This window comes from Taudactylus pleione, unplaced genomic scaffold (genome assembly GCF_031769625.1).
Source record: "Taudactylus pleione unplaced genomic scaffold, aTauple2 ptg000216l, whole genome shotgun sequence".
Classification (NCBI taxonomy): domain Eukaryota; kingdom Metazoa; phylum Chordata; class Amphibia; order Anura; family Myobatrachidae; genus Taudactylus; species Taudactylus pleione.
In genome coordinates, this window is record NW_028284618.1 from 7722517 (window position 1) to 7738983 (window position 16467).

The window sequence follows — 16467 nt, forward strand, 5'->3', positions numbered from 1 at the left end:
CTGATTGGTTGGTATTTTATCTCTCTCCAAGCTTTGATACATCTCCCCCATAAGCAGCAAATCGGACATTAAGTCATAGCAGAAATGTGAACTATCAAAACTGTCAAACATTGAAATTTTCTCTTACCACATATGCAGATGTGGTCTTCTGGGTTCACGGCTTTGAACTGTCATCCAATTAATACTATACAGCCAACCACCTAGCAAATCTCACAGCAGCTGAACAAATTCAAGCTCTTAATAATGAGGCGTTTGGCAAATCAAGAGACACCTCAGAGGCAGATTTTAAATGTAACATAATTCCACACATTTTTGGGGACTCCACACTTTTATGCATAATCACAATGTGCAGAGGTTTAAGGGAGCTGATCTCAGCTGCCTCGTACACATGGAGTCCTGGGCCTGTATTAGGTTGGGGACTCCGGGATCCCGACCGCTGGCAAAAAGCAGACGCCGCAACCCCGAATGATATCAGGATACCGGCGTCCCGAACGCAGGAAGCCTGAACGTCCGGACGCCAGTAAGTACGGCACTGTCCCCAGGGATGGGGGGGATTCGGTTTAGGCACCCCCGGGGGAACATTAGGGTTAGGCACCCCCCGAGGAGGGTTAGAGTTAGGCTACGGGGAGGGGTGGTTATGGTTATGTACCCCCGGGAGGGTTGGGTTTAGGGTGCGGGAAGGGGGGTTAGCGTTAGGCACCTCCGGGGGGAGGTTAGGGTTAGGCACCAGGGTGGGAGATTAGGGTTAGACACTAGGGGTAGAGATTATGTTAGGCACCACTAAGGGAGGGTTAGGGTAATGTGGGGGAGAGGGTACTTGCCTCCCCTGTCGGTATCTGCAGTGTTCGAGGTTCCGGCGTCGGGATTTGATTTCATACCACTCCCGTACTCATAACTCACTGGCACATTGTAAAAGATTCACAGGTGGAGCTAATTATTTCACTTGTGATTCTGTGAGGAGACCTGGAAAACATGCACTGTTTGGGGTCCTGAGGATCGAGTTTGAGAGCCTGTGTTCTATCTGAATTTGAAGGGACTTCTAATACAAACATGCAAAGGAGACAGCTACAGGCACATCATTGTATTATTAATGCACATAATGTAGTGGGTGTGTGTAAGGAATGTAGGCCCTTAGTCTGGTATACCTGGCAAAAAGCCTATTTGGCCAAAGTGATCTCCTTAGTATGTTTTTTGTTTTACTATTTAAATACAACAACATAATCTGAATGGAGGATTCTACATTGGCATTTCCCAGGTTATAGGCGGTGGCTGATGGTGTCCTGGAGTGTGAGATGTATATATGATTAAAAATACATTTTAGTGACATGGCCAATAAGTTGACAACCAATATGTAGACATTCAATTAGGTCGACATGGTTAAAATATATCGACATCAGAATGTCAATATATGTCTGTTTTTGTTGATTTTTTGGGTGAGGCTAAAATAAGCAGAAAGCCATAAGTCGACATTTTAGCCTAAATGTACAGATCGACCACCTGACTGTCGACATTCAGAACCTGTCGACATTCTGTCTGAGATTCAACCTGTCAACATACCAAACTCCCGGTTTCCTTCCACTGTGCAAAGACTAGGTGACTGCTGAAAATTGCCCCTGGCTGCGGTGGGTAAATAAGATTGTAAGCTCCACCTGGGAGCAAACACTGGTATCTAAATGAAGTTATAGTTTCTCATATGTTGGCAATACATGAATGAAGGATAATAATAATAATAATAATGTCATGATATAGGTGTATAAAGACTGTCATGCCTGCAAACCCAGCCTGTCACATACACATTAAACAAAAATCTAAACAGACAACATAACTATGTATTATATGTGGTTATAGCTTCCTCTATATATTCCCCTATACAAATGTACATATTTATGAGCATTAACTGGGAACATCATTTATTTTACATATTAACCTTTATTAATACATTGTCAACATGTTACGCTGAGATGTAACCAGAATATTTAATCATTCACACCTGCCCCTGCCCCAGTTGAGCTTAAAATCTATCTACCCTCATCACAGCCACTAACACTAACCCAGCAGTATGTTATTGGACTGCAGTATGGGAAGAACATACACACAGATGGTACTGTGGTTGGTATAAAACCCATGCCACCTATAGCGTACAATAGAGGGCAGGTTATAGTCATTATTCTCAGGAATGGTATCTGGGCAATATGAATGTTGTTTATTCGGACCCTTGGCAGAAGGAAAGTTGTGCAGCACAACACAGTAATAATAGACTTCCTACTCCTAAGCAATGACACCTGTCAACCGTGTAAGAATAATAAGTATTAAAAATGCACATAAATGGCGATATCTCTATTTATATAGGAACAAAATTAGAGTTAGGTCACAGATAGACGAGAACTTACTATTTGTAGGTTTCGGAGCGGATGTATTCAAAGACATGAGAAATTCCCAGTTGAAACTGGTCGGCTATGGGTGTAACCCAGGGGTTGTTCTCTGCTTTGAAGACCTGCTTTTGACCTGTGAGATCCAAATTTCCTAAGGACGAAACAACAAAAGTGTCTATGTCAGAATACACATACACACAGGAGTATCTGCATCAGGTAAGGACTGAGTAGCAGTTTGGTCTGTCATCCACGTCCTAATAATCCAGGGCTCGACAAATTATTGTAAAATCTAGGAGCCAGCTTAAAAAGTTTAGGAGCCAGCCCATTGCCCCAACCAAAATATATGAAACCTTGTATAGACCACAACACGAGCCCCTTCAATGCCCCTCAGCAGAGCTCCCAACATGCCTCTTCAGTGCCCATCACACCAATGTAATTGAGTAGAATGTCAACTATATATATATGTATGGGCACACATTGAACACATAAGTATACATACTGTATATATTGACCTGGGAATACCTTGTATGTATAGGCAGCGGGCGTCTTAGCTCTGTTCTCTGCCTCTCACTTCTTCTGCATACCTCCCAAGATGACCCTCTCCAGGAGGGACACAATGCTCTGGTCCTGGACTTCCCTGGTAATTTATGATTGGTGGAGGCTCCAGGGGTGGGGCTGCAGTACAGTCCTAAATTCAAATAGGGGAGTCACACCAACTGCCAGTGAGTCCCAGCCAGTGATGTTTGGCAGCGTGTGAAATGACAGTTGGTGTGACTCCCCTAATTGAATTATGAACTGCGCTGCAGCCCCACCGCTTACCAGGGAAGTCCAGGACCAGAGCATTGTGTCCCTCCTGGAGAGGGTCATGTTGGGAGATATGCTTCTGGTCTGCACAGTCACACATAGCGGGCCCCCACACCTTGTCCCCGACACTTACTATAAAAAACCTGGAGTACAGCGTTTAGCTGTGTCGGCTCCGGTCCTTGGTCTCCTCCTCGGCGGCTCGCTGAAACCGTGAGATTTGACTCATCATCTCGCGAGACTGGTACTGTGATAGCTCCTCCTCCTCCCCAGTGGCCGCGGCAACAGGTAATAACAACTGAGCTGCCGAGGAGGAGACCAAGGACCGGAGCTGACACAGATAAACGCTGTACTCCGGGTTCTTTATAGTAAGTGTTGGGGACAAGGTGTGGGGGCCCCGGGGTTGCAGCGACGCCTATAATTCAGTCCTGTCTATAACCTGCACAGCTGCAATCCGTGCCGTGCATACATGCTCTTACCAGAGCTCTGTGCAGCCAGACAGCCGGGACGGAGAAGGTGTCGCCGCAGGCGGAGGAGTCAGCTCAGGATATGCCGTCAGCGCATGCTCTCCTGTGAAATGGTCGCCCACGAACCTCCGCTGGGGAACCGCTTCCTCGGATCCTCCCTCCCTGAAAAATCTGGTCGCCAGGCAACAAAATAGAGTCGCCATGGCGACCTGGCCCCCGGGATTTGTCAAGCCCTGTAATAAACACTTCTTAGTTCACTTATGTGCCACGTAGGATCGATCCATATTGGGCAGCAGAAAAAGATTAAAATTAAAATTTACATTAAATGAACAAGGCCTTCAAAATGTATAAAACCCCTTTGGCATGGACTCGGCAAACACAACAACAAAAAAATCATCATACTGTTTGTGACGCACCAGCACAAACCGTAGCAGTGATGCCTAGATATATTATTATCGTTTATTTATATAGCGCCACAAGTGTTCTGCAGCGCCTTACATAGTACATAAACACATAAGTGACCAGTGACTTACAGTACAATACAATACAATACAATGCAGGGCAAAGACATAGCTAATATACATTGCTACATTGGTGACCTCAGCACCCAAATAAGCAACAGAGCATAAGCAACTAAGTGTTAGGTGCCCTAGTGGGGAGTAAGGAGTAGATGAAAGTAAAGTAAAGAGAAGCACAAGAGGGTAGAGGGCCCTGCTCGTAAGAACTTACATTCTATTCTATGTTACATTCTACATTCTATGTTGACTATTCTATATAAAGAAGCAACATTATCAGTAACAGCAGCCCAGACCCTAATAAACTGCAAGCAAAAGCGCCCAGTAATATACCAGCAGTAATCGTAATGTCCAGCAATAAGCAACCAAAAGCAGTAATAAGGCAAAATTATACATATGTAATACTAAATTCATTAATGTTTATTAAACAGTTACAATTAGTAGTAATGCCAAATACCAGGGGTCTATTTACGAAGCCTTGGATGGAGATAAAGAGAATGGAAATAAAGTACCAACCAATCAGCACCTAACTGCCATGTCACAGTTAGGAGCCGGTTGACTGGTGCTTTATCTCTCCCATAATGTGAGTAGTAGTACTAGAGATCAGTAGCATACCAGCAGTAAGAGCAAGGACCACTGTTCAAACCTCTTGCATTTGTAAAGGCCAATAAAATGACAGCAGTACCAGTAATAAGTGATATACTAACAACAATTTATTTATTACCAGTTATTTATATAGCGCACACATATTCCGCAGCGCTTTACAGAGAATATTTGGCCATTCACATCAGTCCCTGCCCCAGTGGAGCTTACATTCTATGTTCCCTACCACATGCACACACACATACACACTAGGGTTAATTTGTGTGGGGAGCCAATTAACCTACCAGTATATTTTTGGAGTGTGGGAGGAAACCGGAGTACCCGGAGGAAACCCACGCAAGCACAGGGAGAATATACAAACTCCACACAGTTAGGGCCATGGTGGGAATTGAACCCATGACCTTATTGCTGTGAGGCAGTAACACCGTCTGTGCTGCCCAATAATGTATACAAATAGGCCACCTGTAGCAATAATGCTCAGTAACAGGACAACGATAACAATGACTAATACTAGCATTAGCAGTGGCCAGTAATACGCCAAGCAGTAACCAGAAGCAATGACGTTACAGATGTGTCCTCCATCATTGTTGCTGTAGTTGCGTCAAACAGCCCTTCTAGTCCCGCCTAGTCCCATGCGAGTTTACTCATGCAGAGCGTCTTTTTTTATGCAAATGCGCTGTATTCGTGATGTGATGCTAATAAGACACACCAGCAGACTTTGCTGATTACAATGATAGGCGGCATGTGTACGCCCTGCGTTACAGTGCCAGAGGCGGTTTTCCACACCACGTTCCGTTGTGATGATTTTACAGACTCGGCCGCACACAGGACATACACATGGTGCATATCATATTAATCAACGTAGTCTGCTTGTGTGTCATATCCGCATCGCATTGTGCATGAGATGCATTAGCGGCAAAAAAAAAAAAAAAACACCCGATGCCGGGCGAGTCACATAGGAGTCAGCGGCTCTAATGTGCCCTGTGTATCGCGACTCATAGCGCACGGAGAATGGACGAGGAAGGACATGTCTGTATCTGGACTACTTTCCAATAAACCCATTGTTGTTCTTGCAGTAGCCTGCTGCAGCCGCACATAGGTCTCTAGTTGGGGTCTATCAGCGGTCAAGCAGAAACAGTTAATATCCAATATCATACAAAATGACATGGGATAATCAGGATTGTGTATCTCGCTTTAGTATTCTGTAGCTCCCCCATTACATGTCATCTCATCCAGGCATGGCCTGTTCTGCCCAGTGTAAACAATGCAGTGGATGGCTGTCCAGTACATTTGTTGTTGGTAGGAATTAATCCTTGGAATTGATGACCCAAAATGGCCGCCCTCACCCTTGAGAAATGTTTATGGTTGTATTTTATTAAAAATGTATACCTCTTCATGATTTCTGTAAACTGCCTTGAGTACTATTAGAGAAAAGACTTATATAAATAATAAAAAATATTATTAAATAAAATAGTCTACAATAATTTTGGAACTAGAGTCTAAAAGTGCATACACACAACGATTTGTGTATCCAGCGATTTTCGTTAACGATTTCCCTTCAGATTTTCCCTTGAAAAATAGAATGAATTTGTGTAATGAAATTAACGATTTTGACAACTATTTAATCAACGATGAAGGCTGTGCTTAGCTGAAATAGTCATGTAGGATAGTCAGAATGGGCGATGAACGATAACTACCAACTACAAACGGGAGCGCGCATTGGTAGTTATCGTTCATCGTTTTGCCCCTGAAACTGGACAATTTTTTGAACTACTGAACAATAACGTTAATGACCAATCGTTCAAAAAATCATTACGTGGGTAAATTTACTAAAATGAGAGTTTTTACAAGTGGCGATGTTGCCCTTAGCAACCAGTCAGATTCTACTTAAAATTTAACTAGCACATTCTAGAAGATAATTGCTAGAACATTATAGGTTGCTATGGGCAACATCACCACTTCTAAAGACTCTCGCTTTAGTAAATATACCATTTAGGGGTAAATTTACTAAAATGCAGGTTTTTAGAAGTGTATGCTGCATAAGCATTCTGAAAATGTTAAATGAAATATATGGAAGAAAAAAAAGCCTTTATTCCGGTTAAAAATGATAAATAATCAGTGTTTTGCAGCAGACTAAATGTGAAAAAACAGGAAACACCCTCGGTTGGAGTATAAATTCTGACAAAATAATTTCAGTAGCAGACTGGTAATAAGTAACAGATGTGCATTAATAAATGCAGCTTCCCACACATTCTACACATGCCTCAGCTCTGCAGGTAGTGACAGTCATGAGGTATCACTCACAGCCAGACAAGATGCACACACCTGACTCACAATTCCCGCTAGGTTTTCAACTTGTGCACTCGCTTCAACAACTATTTTAACGTGAAACTTTCTTTTTACTTGGATGAACTGTTTTGGTAAACAACATTTCTTTTATAACTAAATATCAAGGCCAAACCTCAACTCTGTTCTACTGCATTCTAAGGACCTACATTGGAGCGCCACACCAATTTTGATAAAAAAATTTTAATGTTTTATTTATATATATATATATATATATATATATATATATATATATATATATATATATACACACACACACACACATACATACACAGTCAGGTCCATAAATATTGGGACATTGACAGAATTTTCATATTTTGCCCTCTATTCACCACCACAATGGCTTTGAAATGAAACAAACAAGATGTGCTTTAACTGCAGACTTTCAGATTTAATTTGAGGGTAATTACATCCAAATCAGGTGAACAGTGTAGGAATTACAACGGTTTCTATATGTGCCTCCCACTTTTTAAGGGGAAAAAAGTAATGGGACAAACTAAACAATCCTAAATCTAACTTTCACTTTTTAATACTTTGTTGCAAATCCTTTGCAGGCAATTACAGCCTGAAGTCTGGAACGCATAGACATCACCAGACGCTGGGTTTCATCCCTGGTGATGCTCTGCCAGGCCTCTACTGCAAATGTCTTCAGTTCCTGCTTGTTCTTGGGGCATTTTCCCTTCAGTTTTGTCTTCATCAAGTGAAATGCATGCTCAATCGGATTCAGGTCAGGGGATTGACTTGGCCATTGCATAACATTCCACTTTTTAGCCTTAAAAAACTCTTTGGTTGCTTTTGCAGTATGCTTTGGGTCATTGTCCATCTGCACTGTGAAGCGCTGTCCAATGAGTTCTGAAGCATTTGACTGAATATGAGCATATAATATTGCCCGAAACACTTCAGAATTAATTCTTCTGCTTTTGTCAGCAGTCACATCATCAATAAATACAAGGGAACCAGTTCCATTGGCAGCCATACATGCCCACGCCATGACACTACCACCACCATGCTTCACTGTTCCTTTCCTTCTCTCCTCTTCCCATCACTCTGGTACAAGTTGATCTTTGTCTCGTCTGTGAATAGGATGTTGTTCCAGAACTGTAATGGCTTTTTTAGATGTTGTTTGGCAAACTCTAATCTGGTCTTCCTGTTTTTGTGGCTCACCAATGGTTTGCATCTTGTGGTGAAACCTCTATATTCACTCTTGTGAAGTCTTCTCTTGATTGTTGACTTTGACACATATACATCTACCTCCTGGAGAGTGTTCTTGATTTGGCCAACTGTTGTTAAGGGGTTTTTCTTCACCAGGGAAATAATTCTTTTGTCATCCACCACAGTTGTTTTCCGTGGTTTTCCGGGTCTTTTGGTGTTGCTGAGCTCTCCAGTGCATTCTTTCTTTTTAAGAATGTTCCAAACAGTTGATTTGGCCAAACCTAATGTTTTTGCTATCTCTCTGATGGGTTTGTTTTGATTTTTCAGCCTAATGATGGCTTGCTTCACTGATAGTGACAGCTCTTTGGATCTCATATTGAGAGTCGACAGCAACTGATTCCAAATGCAAATGTCACATCTAGAATCAACTCCAGACCTTTTACCTGCTTAATTGATAATGAAATAATGAGGGAATAGCCCACACCTGTCCATGAAATAGCTTTTGAGTTGATAGTCCCATTACTTTTGGCCCCTTAAAAGTGGGAGGCACATATTGAAACTGTTGTAATTCCTACACCGTTCACCCGGTTTGTAATTACCCTCAAATTAAATCTGAAAGTCTGCAGTTAAAGCACATCTTGTTTGTTTCATTTCAAAACCATTGTGGTGGTGAATAGAGGACAAAATCTGAAAATTCTGTCAATGTCCCAATATTTATGGACCTGACTGTATAAAGCATATATTATATGCTCATATTCAGTCAAATTCTTCAGAACTCATTGGACAGCGCTTCACAGTGCAGATGGACAATGACTCGAACCCGTTATGCAATGGCCAAGTCAATCCCCTGACCTGAATCCGATTGAGCATGCATTTCACTTGATGAAGACAAAACTGAAGGGAAAATGCCCCAAGAACAAGCAGGAACTGAAGACATTTGCAGTAGAGGCCTGGCAGAGCATCACCAGGGATGAAACCCAGCGTCTGGTGATGTCTATGCGTTCCAGACTTCAGGCTGTAATTGCCTGCAAAGGATTTGCAACAAAGTATTAAAAAGTGAAAGTTAGATTTAGGATTGTTTAGTTTGTCCCATTACTTTTGGCCCCTTAAAAAGTGGGAGGCACATATAGAAACCGTTGTAATTCCTATACCGTTCACCTGGTTTGGATGTAATTACCCTCAAATTAAATCGGAAAGTCTGCAGTTAAAGCACATTTTGTTTGTTTAATTTCAAAGCCATTGTGGTGGTGAATAGAGGGCAAAATGTGAAAATTCTGTCAATGTCCCAATATTTATGCACCTGACTGTGTGTGTATAATATATATACACACACACACACACACACACACAGTATATATCAATATCACACACCCACTTTAAAATTCCTAACTGCATTGTCCATAAACCATTTTTGTTATGTTGCCATGATCTTTTACTTATGTGGCGCCACAAGAGTTTCGTAGCGCCGACCTGGGGGGGGGGGGGGGGCAAACGTTTAGTAGTATTACAATAGTATAAAGTTGCCCAAAAGTAGAGTTATATGCAAACTAACATAGATACACAATTACACTGTAACCACAGAAAGAGAGAGGGTCCTGCTTGTGAGAGATTTATGAAATCAAATTAAAATATGTGGTCTCTGGCCTGAGGTTCTCCGTATTGTGAGTATCAGTAAAAATGTACACTATACGTACTCTATAAAGTTATCACTAATCTTGGAGCAGTGCAGTGGGGGATGGGGGATGTAGTTAGCATCCCTGCTGTCGGGATTTAGGAACTCAGAATACTGATGCCGGATTCCCGCCGGAAGCCGGAATCCTGGCTCCAGAATACCGACCGCCGACATCCTGACTAAATATTACGGTTAGGTTTAGGCACTAGGGGGAGGGTTAGGGTTAGGCTGCAAAGGGAAGGGTTAGGGCTGGGGGGATGTTTAGGGAATAGGATACTTACCTAGTTGGTTCGGAATTCTGACTGTCGGGATTTCTAAGGCAGGATGCTCAAAGCACGTTTGTGTAATCAGTGGGATAAGCTCATCGCTGACGCCCGTAGGCAACTTATAATTTGGTGCCCCCATCCCCTCCTCCTCCTAAAAAAAAAAGGGAAAATAAATATGGTTTATAAGATAGTGACCTATATAGTGAGGCTCAGAGTCCTCCTGATGGAGGCTAAAGCCATCTGATGCTACTTGGTGGAACTACAAATCACAAAATGCCCAGTCTATTGCCAACTGCTTCACATGCCGGGATGTTGCTCCACCAAAGATCTGCCCCCAAACTCAGTCGCTGGTGCCCCTTACCCGCAGCTCTGTGTGGTACATCCTTGTTGATCTCCAGCTCCTGAAGATCCGCAGCCGCCCTTATGCTCAGGTCCACGGCTAGAGCTGCCACCAGGGTGGAGTGGGACGGGGAGTTGTGGGAGAGGGGGAGCGTCAGAGTCACATTACTGGCATGAGAAGCTGCTCAGGAGCAGCGACATCAATGAGCGGAGACAGGCTATAGATACAGTAGATGGAAGCGGCATCTGATGGTGTGACACGGAGCCCTCCACTAGTATATGGTTATGGTGGCTTCTCAGGTGCCTGGAAGAGGTGCCATGTATTGGGCGGCCGTGACGGTACACTCCGGGTACAAATTTACAGCCCTAAGTGGGGTTAATATATTGTGGGCAATGGAGGAGGTGTCCTATCAGTATTGTCTCCCATAGTTCTGCCCCTGTGTGTAATGCTGATAGGATATGGCGTGTTCATTAATATGTAATCAGAGACCAGGTAGAGGGAAGCCATCACCTTGACAACTGCATTCTTTTAATTGGGTGTCCACCAGGGATTTACCATGTCCAAGATAAAACTAATCTCATTGTGGAAACTGTCCCAGTGATGAACCATGAAGTTATTTAGGAATTATGGATTCATGTAAATTGTGTTTAAATGGCCATTTTAGATATTAGCACTTTGTTACCTGCATCCAGCCTAATAGTAAGCATTAATATGTAATGGTGCGGTGTTGAAAGCGCTCATGTTTGCATAAGGAGAGGTCTGTCCTCTTAACCAGTCAGGGGAGATATGAACTGCCCATGAGCGTAAAGGACATGTCTATTGCCCCAAACATATTCAAGTCCTGATTGGTTGACTCTCTCCCACACTGCTCTAATCAACTACTACAATTGGTCTAGTATTTCAAGTAACTGTATAAATATATGGCGTGTAATAATCCCAATACCTGATATATAGCAGATCCAAATCTGAACACTATCCGCTCTATATCGTTTTCTCACCAAAGTGCGTACGTGAGGGGGCCAGTTAGGAAAGTGAATTTGTCACCTGGGACCAGATTGGCCTTTATATTACCAGCTTTAATGTTATTCTCGTTATAGAGTCATTTCTACAAATATTTCTGAAAGCTCTTATACAGATCACCTTGAATATCAATACAGGCTTGAAAAATGATGTCACTTCATTTCAGTTTAATAGTCAGTATGAAGAGCCTTATATCGTCCTAATTTAGAATTAAATACAATAATGAAACCCGAGAGTCAGTGCCCGTCACCTGCATCTTGACAAAGCCCACAGACAACTTTGTGACAAGTGCAGTGCAATGCAGTGCACGAGGGCAAGCCCCTGGCACGGGGGACAAAGCTGAACAACGGAACAGCATGAAGACAAGGCTTTTCACCTTCCGCCAATCATGCAGCGATTGCCCTAAATGCTCAATGCCTCAGTGGTCGTACTAGACACTGTCTCCTTTATTAGAGAGTTCAGAAGCAATAGTGTTTAACAAGGATCAAGCAGCAGGCAGCCAGATTAAGCGGCGTGACAAGGAGAACCTAATAAGATAGGCGCCGGTGAATCTCAAATGATGCTGGCTGGCTACGAGAGAGAGAGGCACCTTCACACTGGTTCCTATTCACTTTCCAAGCACAGACCACAGCAGAAGAGGCCTCTCTCCGATTAGCAGTCACCTCTTGACCATCTCTGCCATAAAGATATATATCACTCACAAGTCTACTCTGCAATTGCAAATTGGATTCTGTGTTTATTGCTTAAAACAGAACAACATGTCTTTGTTTCCAAAGTCATATAAAAGTAAGAGGTTCCATTCTGAAGGGAGAGAAAATAAATAAAAAGAATTTAAGATTGCAAGTCTAGGAGTATAAAATACATTGAACACACAAACCAGTTACAAGCGTGCAAGTTGAATGCACACAGAATGCAAGCCTGTCACTTTACTAGATAAATGGAGGTATGAGGCACAAAGTGCCTCAATAAGGTCACTAGGCCTACTGTGCTGAACACCGCCGCAAACTGGATGTCTTTAATGTGTGTGTTGCAGTAACATTAGGAATTGTCAATTTGAGGACTGCCCCAATACTCATGAATGTAGCCTGTGCCTCGTGCATTAGTGATGTCACTTTCTCATCCATATAGTTTTAGTCCGACTAAACAGCAGCACTCAGATGTGTGTTGTTGGTGGGTATACTTTAAATCGGGGTCCCCCAGAACTACACATCCCAGGATGCCCTGCAACAGTTGTGCTATTTGGCCATGCTTAAACTGTTGCAGGGCATGCTGGGATGTGTAGTTTAACAGCAGCTGGAGGATCACTTATTAGCCCCCGCCTTCCTTTAAATGTTCAGTTTTCCATGCATTTATTTCTAAAACTCGCACTATTATTATTACCAGTTATTTATATAGCGCACACATATTCCGCAGCGCTTTACAGAGAATATTTGGCCATTCACATCAGTCCCTGCCCCAGTGGAGCTTACAATCTATATTCCCTATCACATGCACACACATATACACACTAGGGGTAATTTTTGTTGGGAGCCAATTAACCTACCAGTATATTTTTGGAGTGTGGGAGGAAACCAGAGCACCCGGAGGAAACCCACGCAAGCACAGGGAGAATATACAAACTCTGCACAGTTAGGGCCGTGGTGGGAATTGAACCCACGACCTCAGTGCTGTGAGGCAGTAATGCTAACCATTACACTGTCTGTGCTGCCTATGGAGGACTGTTGTGAAACATTCAGAGAGTTTAATTCACAGCTCATAGAAAGCAATCTGGAGAAGGTGTCCTTGGAGGGCCTATATACACAGCCATAACCTGCCCACTAATGTCAATCTTTGGCTCCATATGCTTTCTGCAGGAAAGGTTTCCGTCATTAGAAGTAAGTGGGAGGAAGTGTTTAATGCAAGCAAGACAACAGCAGCTCGTTTTAATGAAGCAAATTGCTTCTATTGGAGGAGACTCTGAAGATGCAAAGAACTGGAAGCTGAGAGCATTCAATGAGTATGCAAATGGCAATGATTGCCCAGAGAAGGCAGAACTTCTACAGAAATAGCCGATCATTTTAATAGTAGGAAACCAGATACAGCAGGATACAGCAGAAATCTTTAAAATTGTGTTCTGTGTTGCAGAACCCATAAAACACAAAGCAATGTAAAGGCTCTTACTGGGAGAAATTACACATATAAAATACAATTGTTCCAATTCTTAACAACCACTTTAAACGTTTCAAACTGCTGCCCGAGTTTATTTTTCGGTTCGTGTTGACAACTTCTACATACTGAAGTGCACACGACGCTGTATCACGTTCTTGTGCTGCAGATGTCAGTAGTCTCTAACTAATGCATGGGCTCCTATAGATTTGCTCACCCCACAAAATGGCTGCCTGGACGGTGTGTGTAGGTGAGTAGTAAGTGTAAAAGTTGAATTTATTAGGGAATGTGAAATATCAAAATTATATATTATAACAAAACCATAAACGGTACAGTGGGAGAACCAAAGGTTTGGAGCATATGCCCTGTAGAAAGGAGATTAATTTACATTTAGTTTAACTCCAAATGTACCGTTTTAACACGCGATTTTACCGGCTGAGTCATTCAATATTCTATCCTCTGATAGCCCTTTCAGACAGAAATCCAAATTACCGGGTTAAACATGTCAACCCGGAAATTTGGTGATTTACACAGGACCTTTTTCTGTCTGAAAGGGTCATCCCGGGTCTAAATTCCTTGGACTTCGACCCAGGAATTTACCAGGGTCAGAGACACGGGAATTTAGTCTCGGGTTGACCCTTTCAGACAGAAGAAATAAACGTGTAATTCAGCAATTTACCGGGTTGAATTTTTTGACCCGGTAACTTGTTCTTCTGTCTGAAAGGGGGGTACAGACAGAGAATGGCAAAACAACCCGATACGCAAAAGTCGTGAAATATCCGGATTTTCTTTTACACTTTCTGTCTGATAGTGGTATTAATAAATATTTGTAAAGAATTAACAGAAGTAACGCATAGACCTAAACTCCTGGGCAACACAAAATATAGCCACTGAAAATATAGCACATTACTCATAATGGATATTACCGCGACTAGGCCATCACATGGATACAATGGTTTTGGCTATTCTGAATGGATTATTGCTGTGCTTCATTGAGGAACGCAGATAGCAAAATTGGCTGTTGCCCTTATGTTTTCATGCGGGGTATAATAAACATTATAATAATAATGAATAGATGGAGAGAAAAGTCCAGCAAGGTCTGGGCAGCACCAGGAGGCTGATCCTATTGCCAGCAGAATGCAATCTACTCTGCAGATCTGTGCAGAGACCCTGGACCTGATTTGGCAAAAGACGTCAATGCGATCAAAGCTGCCATCTTGTATGGAACACCCCTGCGAATATATGCTAATGCTTCCAACACTTACCCAAGCATGAGAACACCCACTGCTACCTTCTCATATCCGTCCAATGCGGCTCTTCTACGTAATCGTCGATCGACGCACATCAGACTGTCACATAGCATTTTAAGCTGCATACACACATAAAGATTTTCTGTCCAACAATCCAACTAGTTGATTGGTTGGAATGAAAATCTGGTAATGTATGGAAGTATCTGATGATCAGCAATTTGCTCTCAAATGTTCGAAAATGGACAAAAACTGTTGTTTGAACAAATTATTTAGATCAAACATTTAACAAATTTGTCTGATGACCATTTTCATCTGTTTTCTGGCATTTAGGAGCAAATTGATGATCATCAGTTACTCCCATACGTTACCAGATTTTCATTCCAACCAATCAACTAGTTGGATGGTTGGACAGAAAATCTTTACGTGTGTACCCATTTGTATGACCAGTCGCAAACACTTTAAAACATACAGTTTATTAGATATTGTACAACTTTACTTATGAACAAGAGGCTAATATAGGTGGGATATTAACCCCTAATTTCAGGGTACAACCACCCTAATATAGTTTTGCAAGAACATTATTTCTCAATTTAGGGTGTATCTTGGTACATCAGTGCCTCTGGGAAGGAACTCTTGGCAAATATCAGAAGGATCCCACTTTAACATCTTGGTAGATAGACTGCACAGAAGTTTGGATCTGATTCAATATACGATTGTACAGATAGAGCAGTAGTACAGAGTTTTGGTGGAACATAAAGATACACAGGGCCTGAATCATTACGGATCGCCAACTGCAAAAGCGTACGCAGTCGGACAATTCCTGCGTACTGCGCATGCAGCTCAGTGCGCGACAGGTACACTGCGATCGCACTGTGATCACGCAGAGCACGGTAAGCCATCGCGGAGTGATTGACAGGTAGTCAGCGTTTGGGGGTGGTGACGGGGGAGTGGTTGGAGAAATGCAGGCGTGCCTGTCCGTTTGAACGCCATTGCGTGGACGTGCACAAATTAGCCACTGCGAGAGCATACCCAGCTTAAAGTACTCACTGCGTGCGACGAGGTTAGCAATGTCTGAGTAAGGTTACTCGATTACTTCAATTTTATTGTAGGGATGTGTGCACCCACATAATAGCTTCTTTTCTCCTATGTGTAGGTCAATATGTTGTGAGCTAGTGGGTTGCATCACCCAGGACTAACATCCATAACGATTAATAAGTAGATACTTCCACAAATTTGGTCCGGGAGTCACCCTCATTTCGTTTCAGTCGCAAACACTGCAGCTCTCCTCTCACACAAAGAGCCAGTCCTGGTTGTGGAACCGCGAGGTTGCTAAAGAGCATTCCCACCATTGACGTCAATGGGGGGAAGCACTCATTGGACGAGAGGCGGAGGCTTGCCTCTCAGCCAATGCATTTCTACAGTATATGAAATGCAGCTGCATTCGGGCAGTACCGTCCTTCGAGGACGGTACTCTGTCCAGTGGGTCCGCTCTTCTCACCTGTGGCTGCCTACATGGAA

At 42.8% G+C, this 16467-nt stretch overlaps 1 protein-coding gene across 4 annotated transcripts in view; it reads right to left on the minus strand.

The window, feature by feature from the left end:
- Positions 1-16467, minus strand: part of RSU1 (Ras suppressor protein 1) — a 163643-nt gene that overhangs the window by 81573 nt on the left and 65603 nt on the right. For 3 of the 4 annotated variants that reach the window (XR_015879290.1, XM_088478659.1, XM_088478658.1), the window contains exon 8: positions 2391-2523. Coding sequence is in view for 3 of the 4 variants with exons in the window: in XM_088478659.1 (XP_088334785.1) it covers positions 2391-2523 (133 nt within the window). In the remaining variant the exon portion in view is untranslated. Of the gene's footprint in view, positions 1-2389; positions 2524-16467 lie in introns of those variants that run through there. The other variant, XM_088478660.1, reaches the window with a different exon arrangement.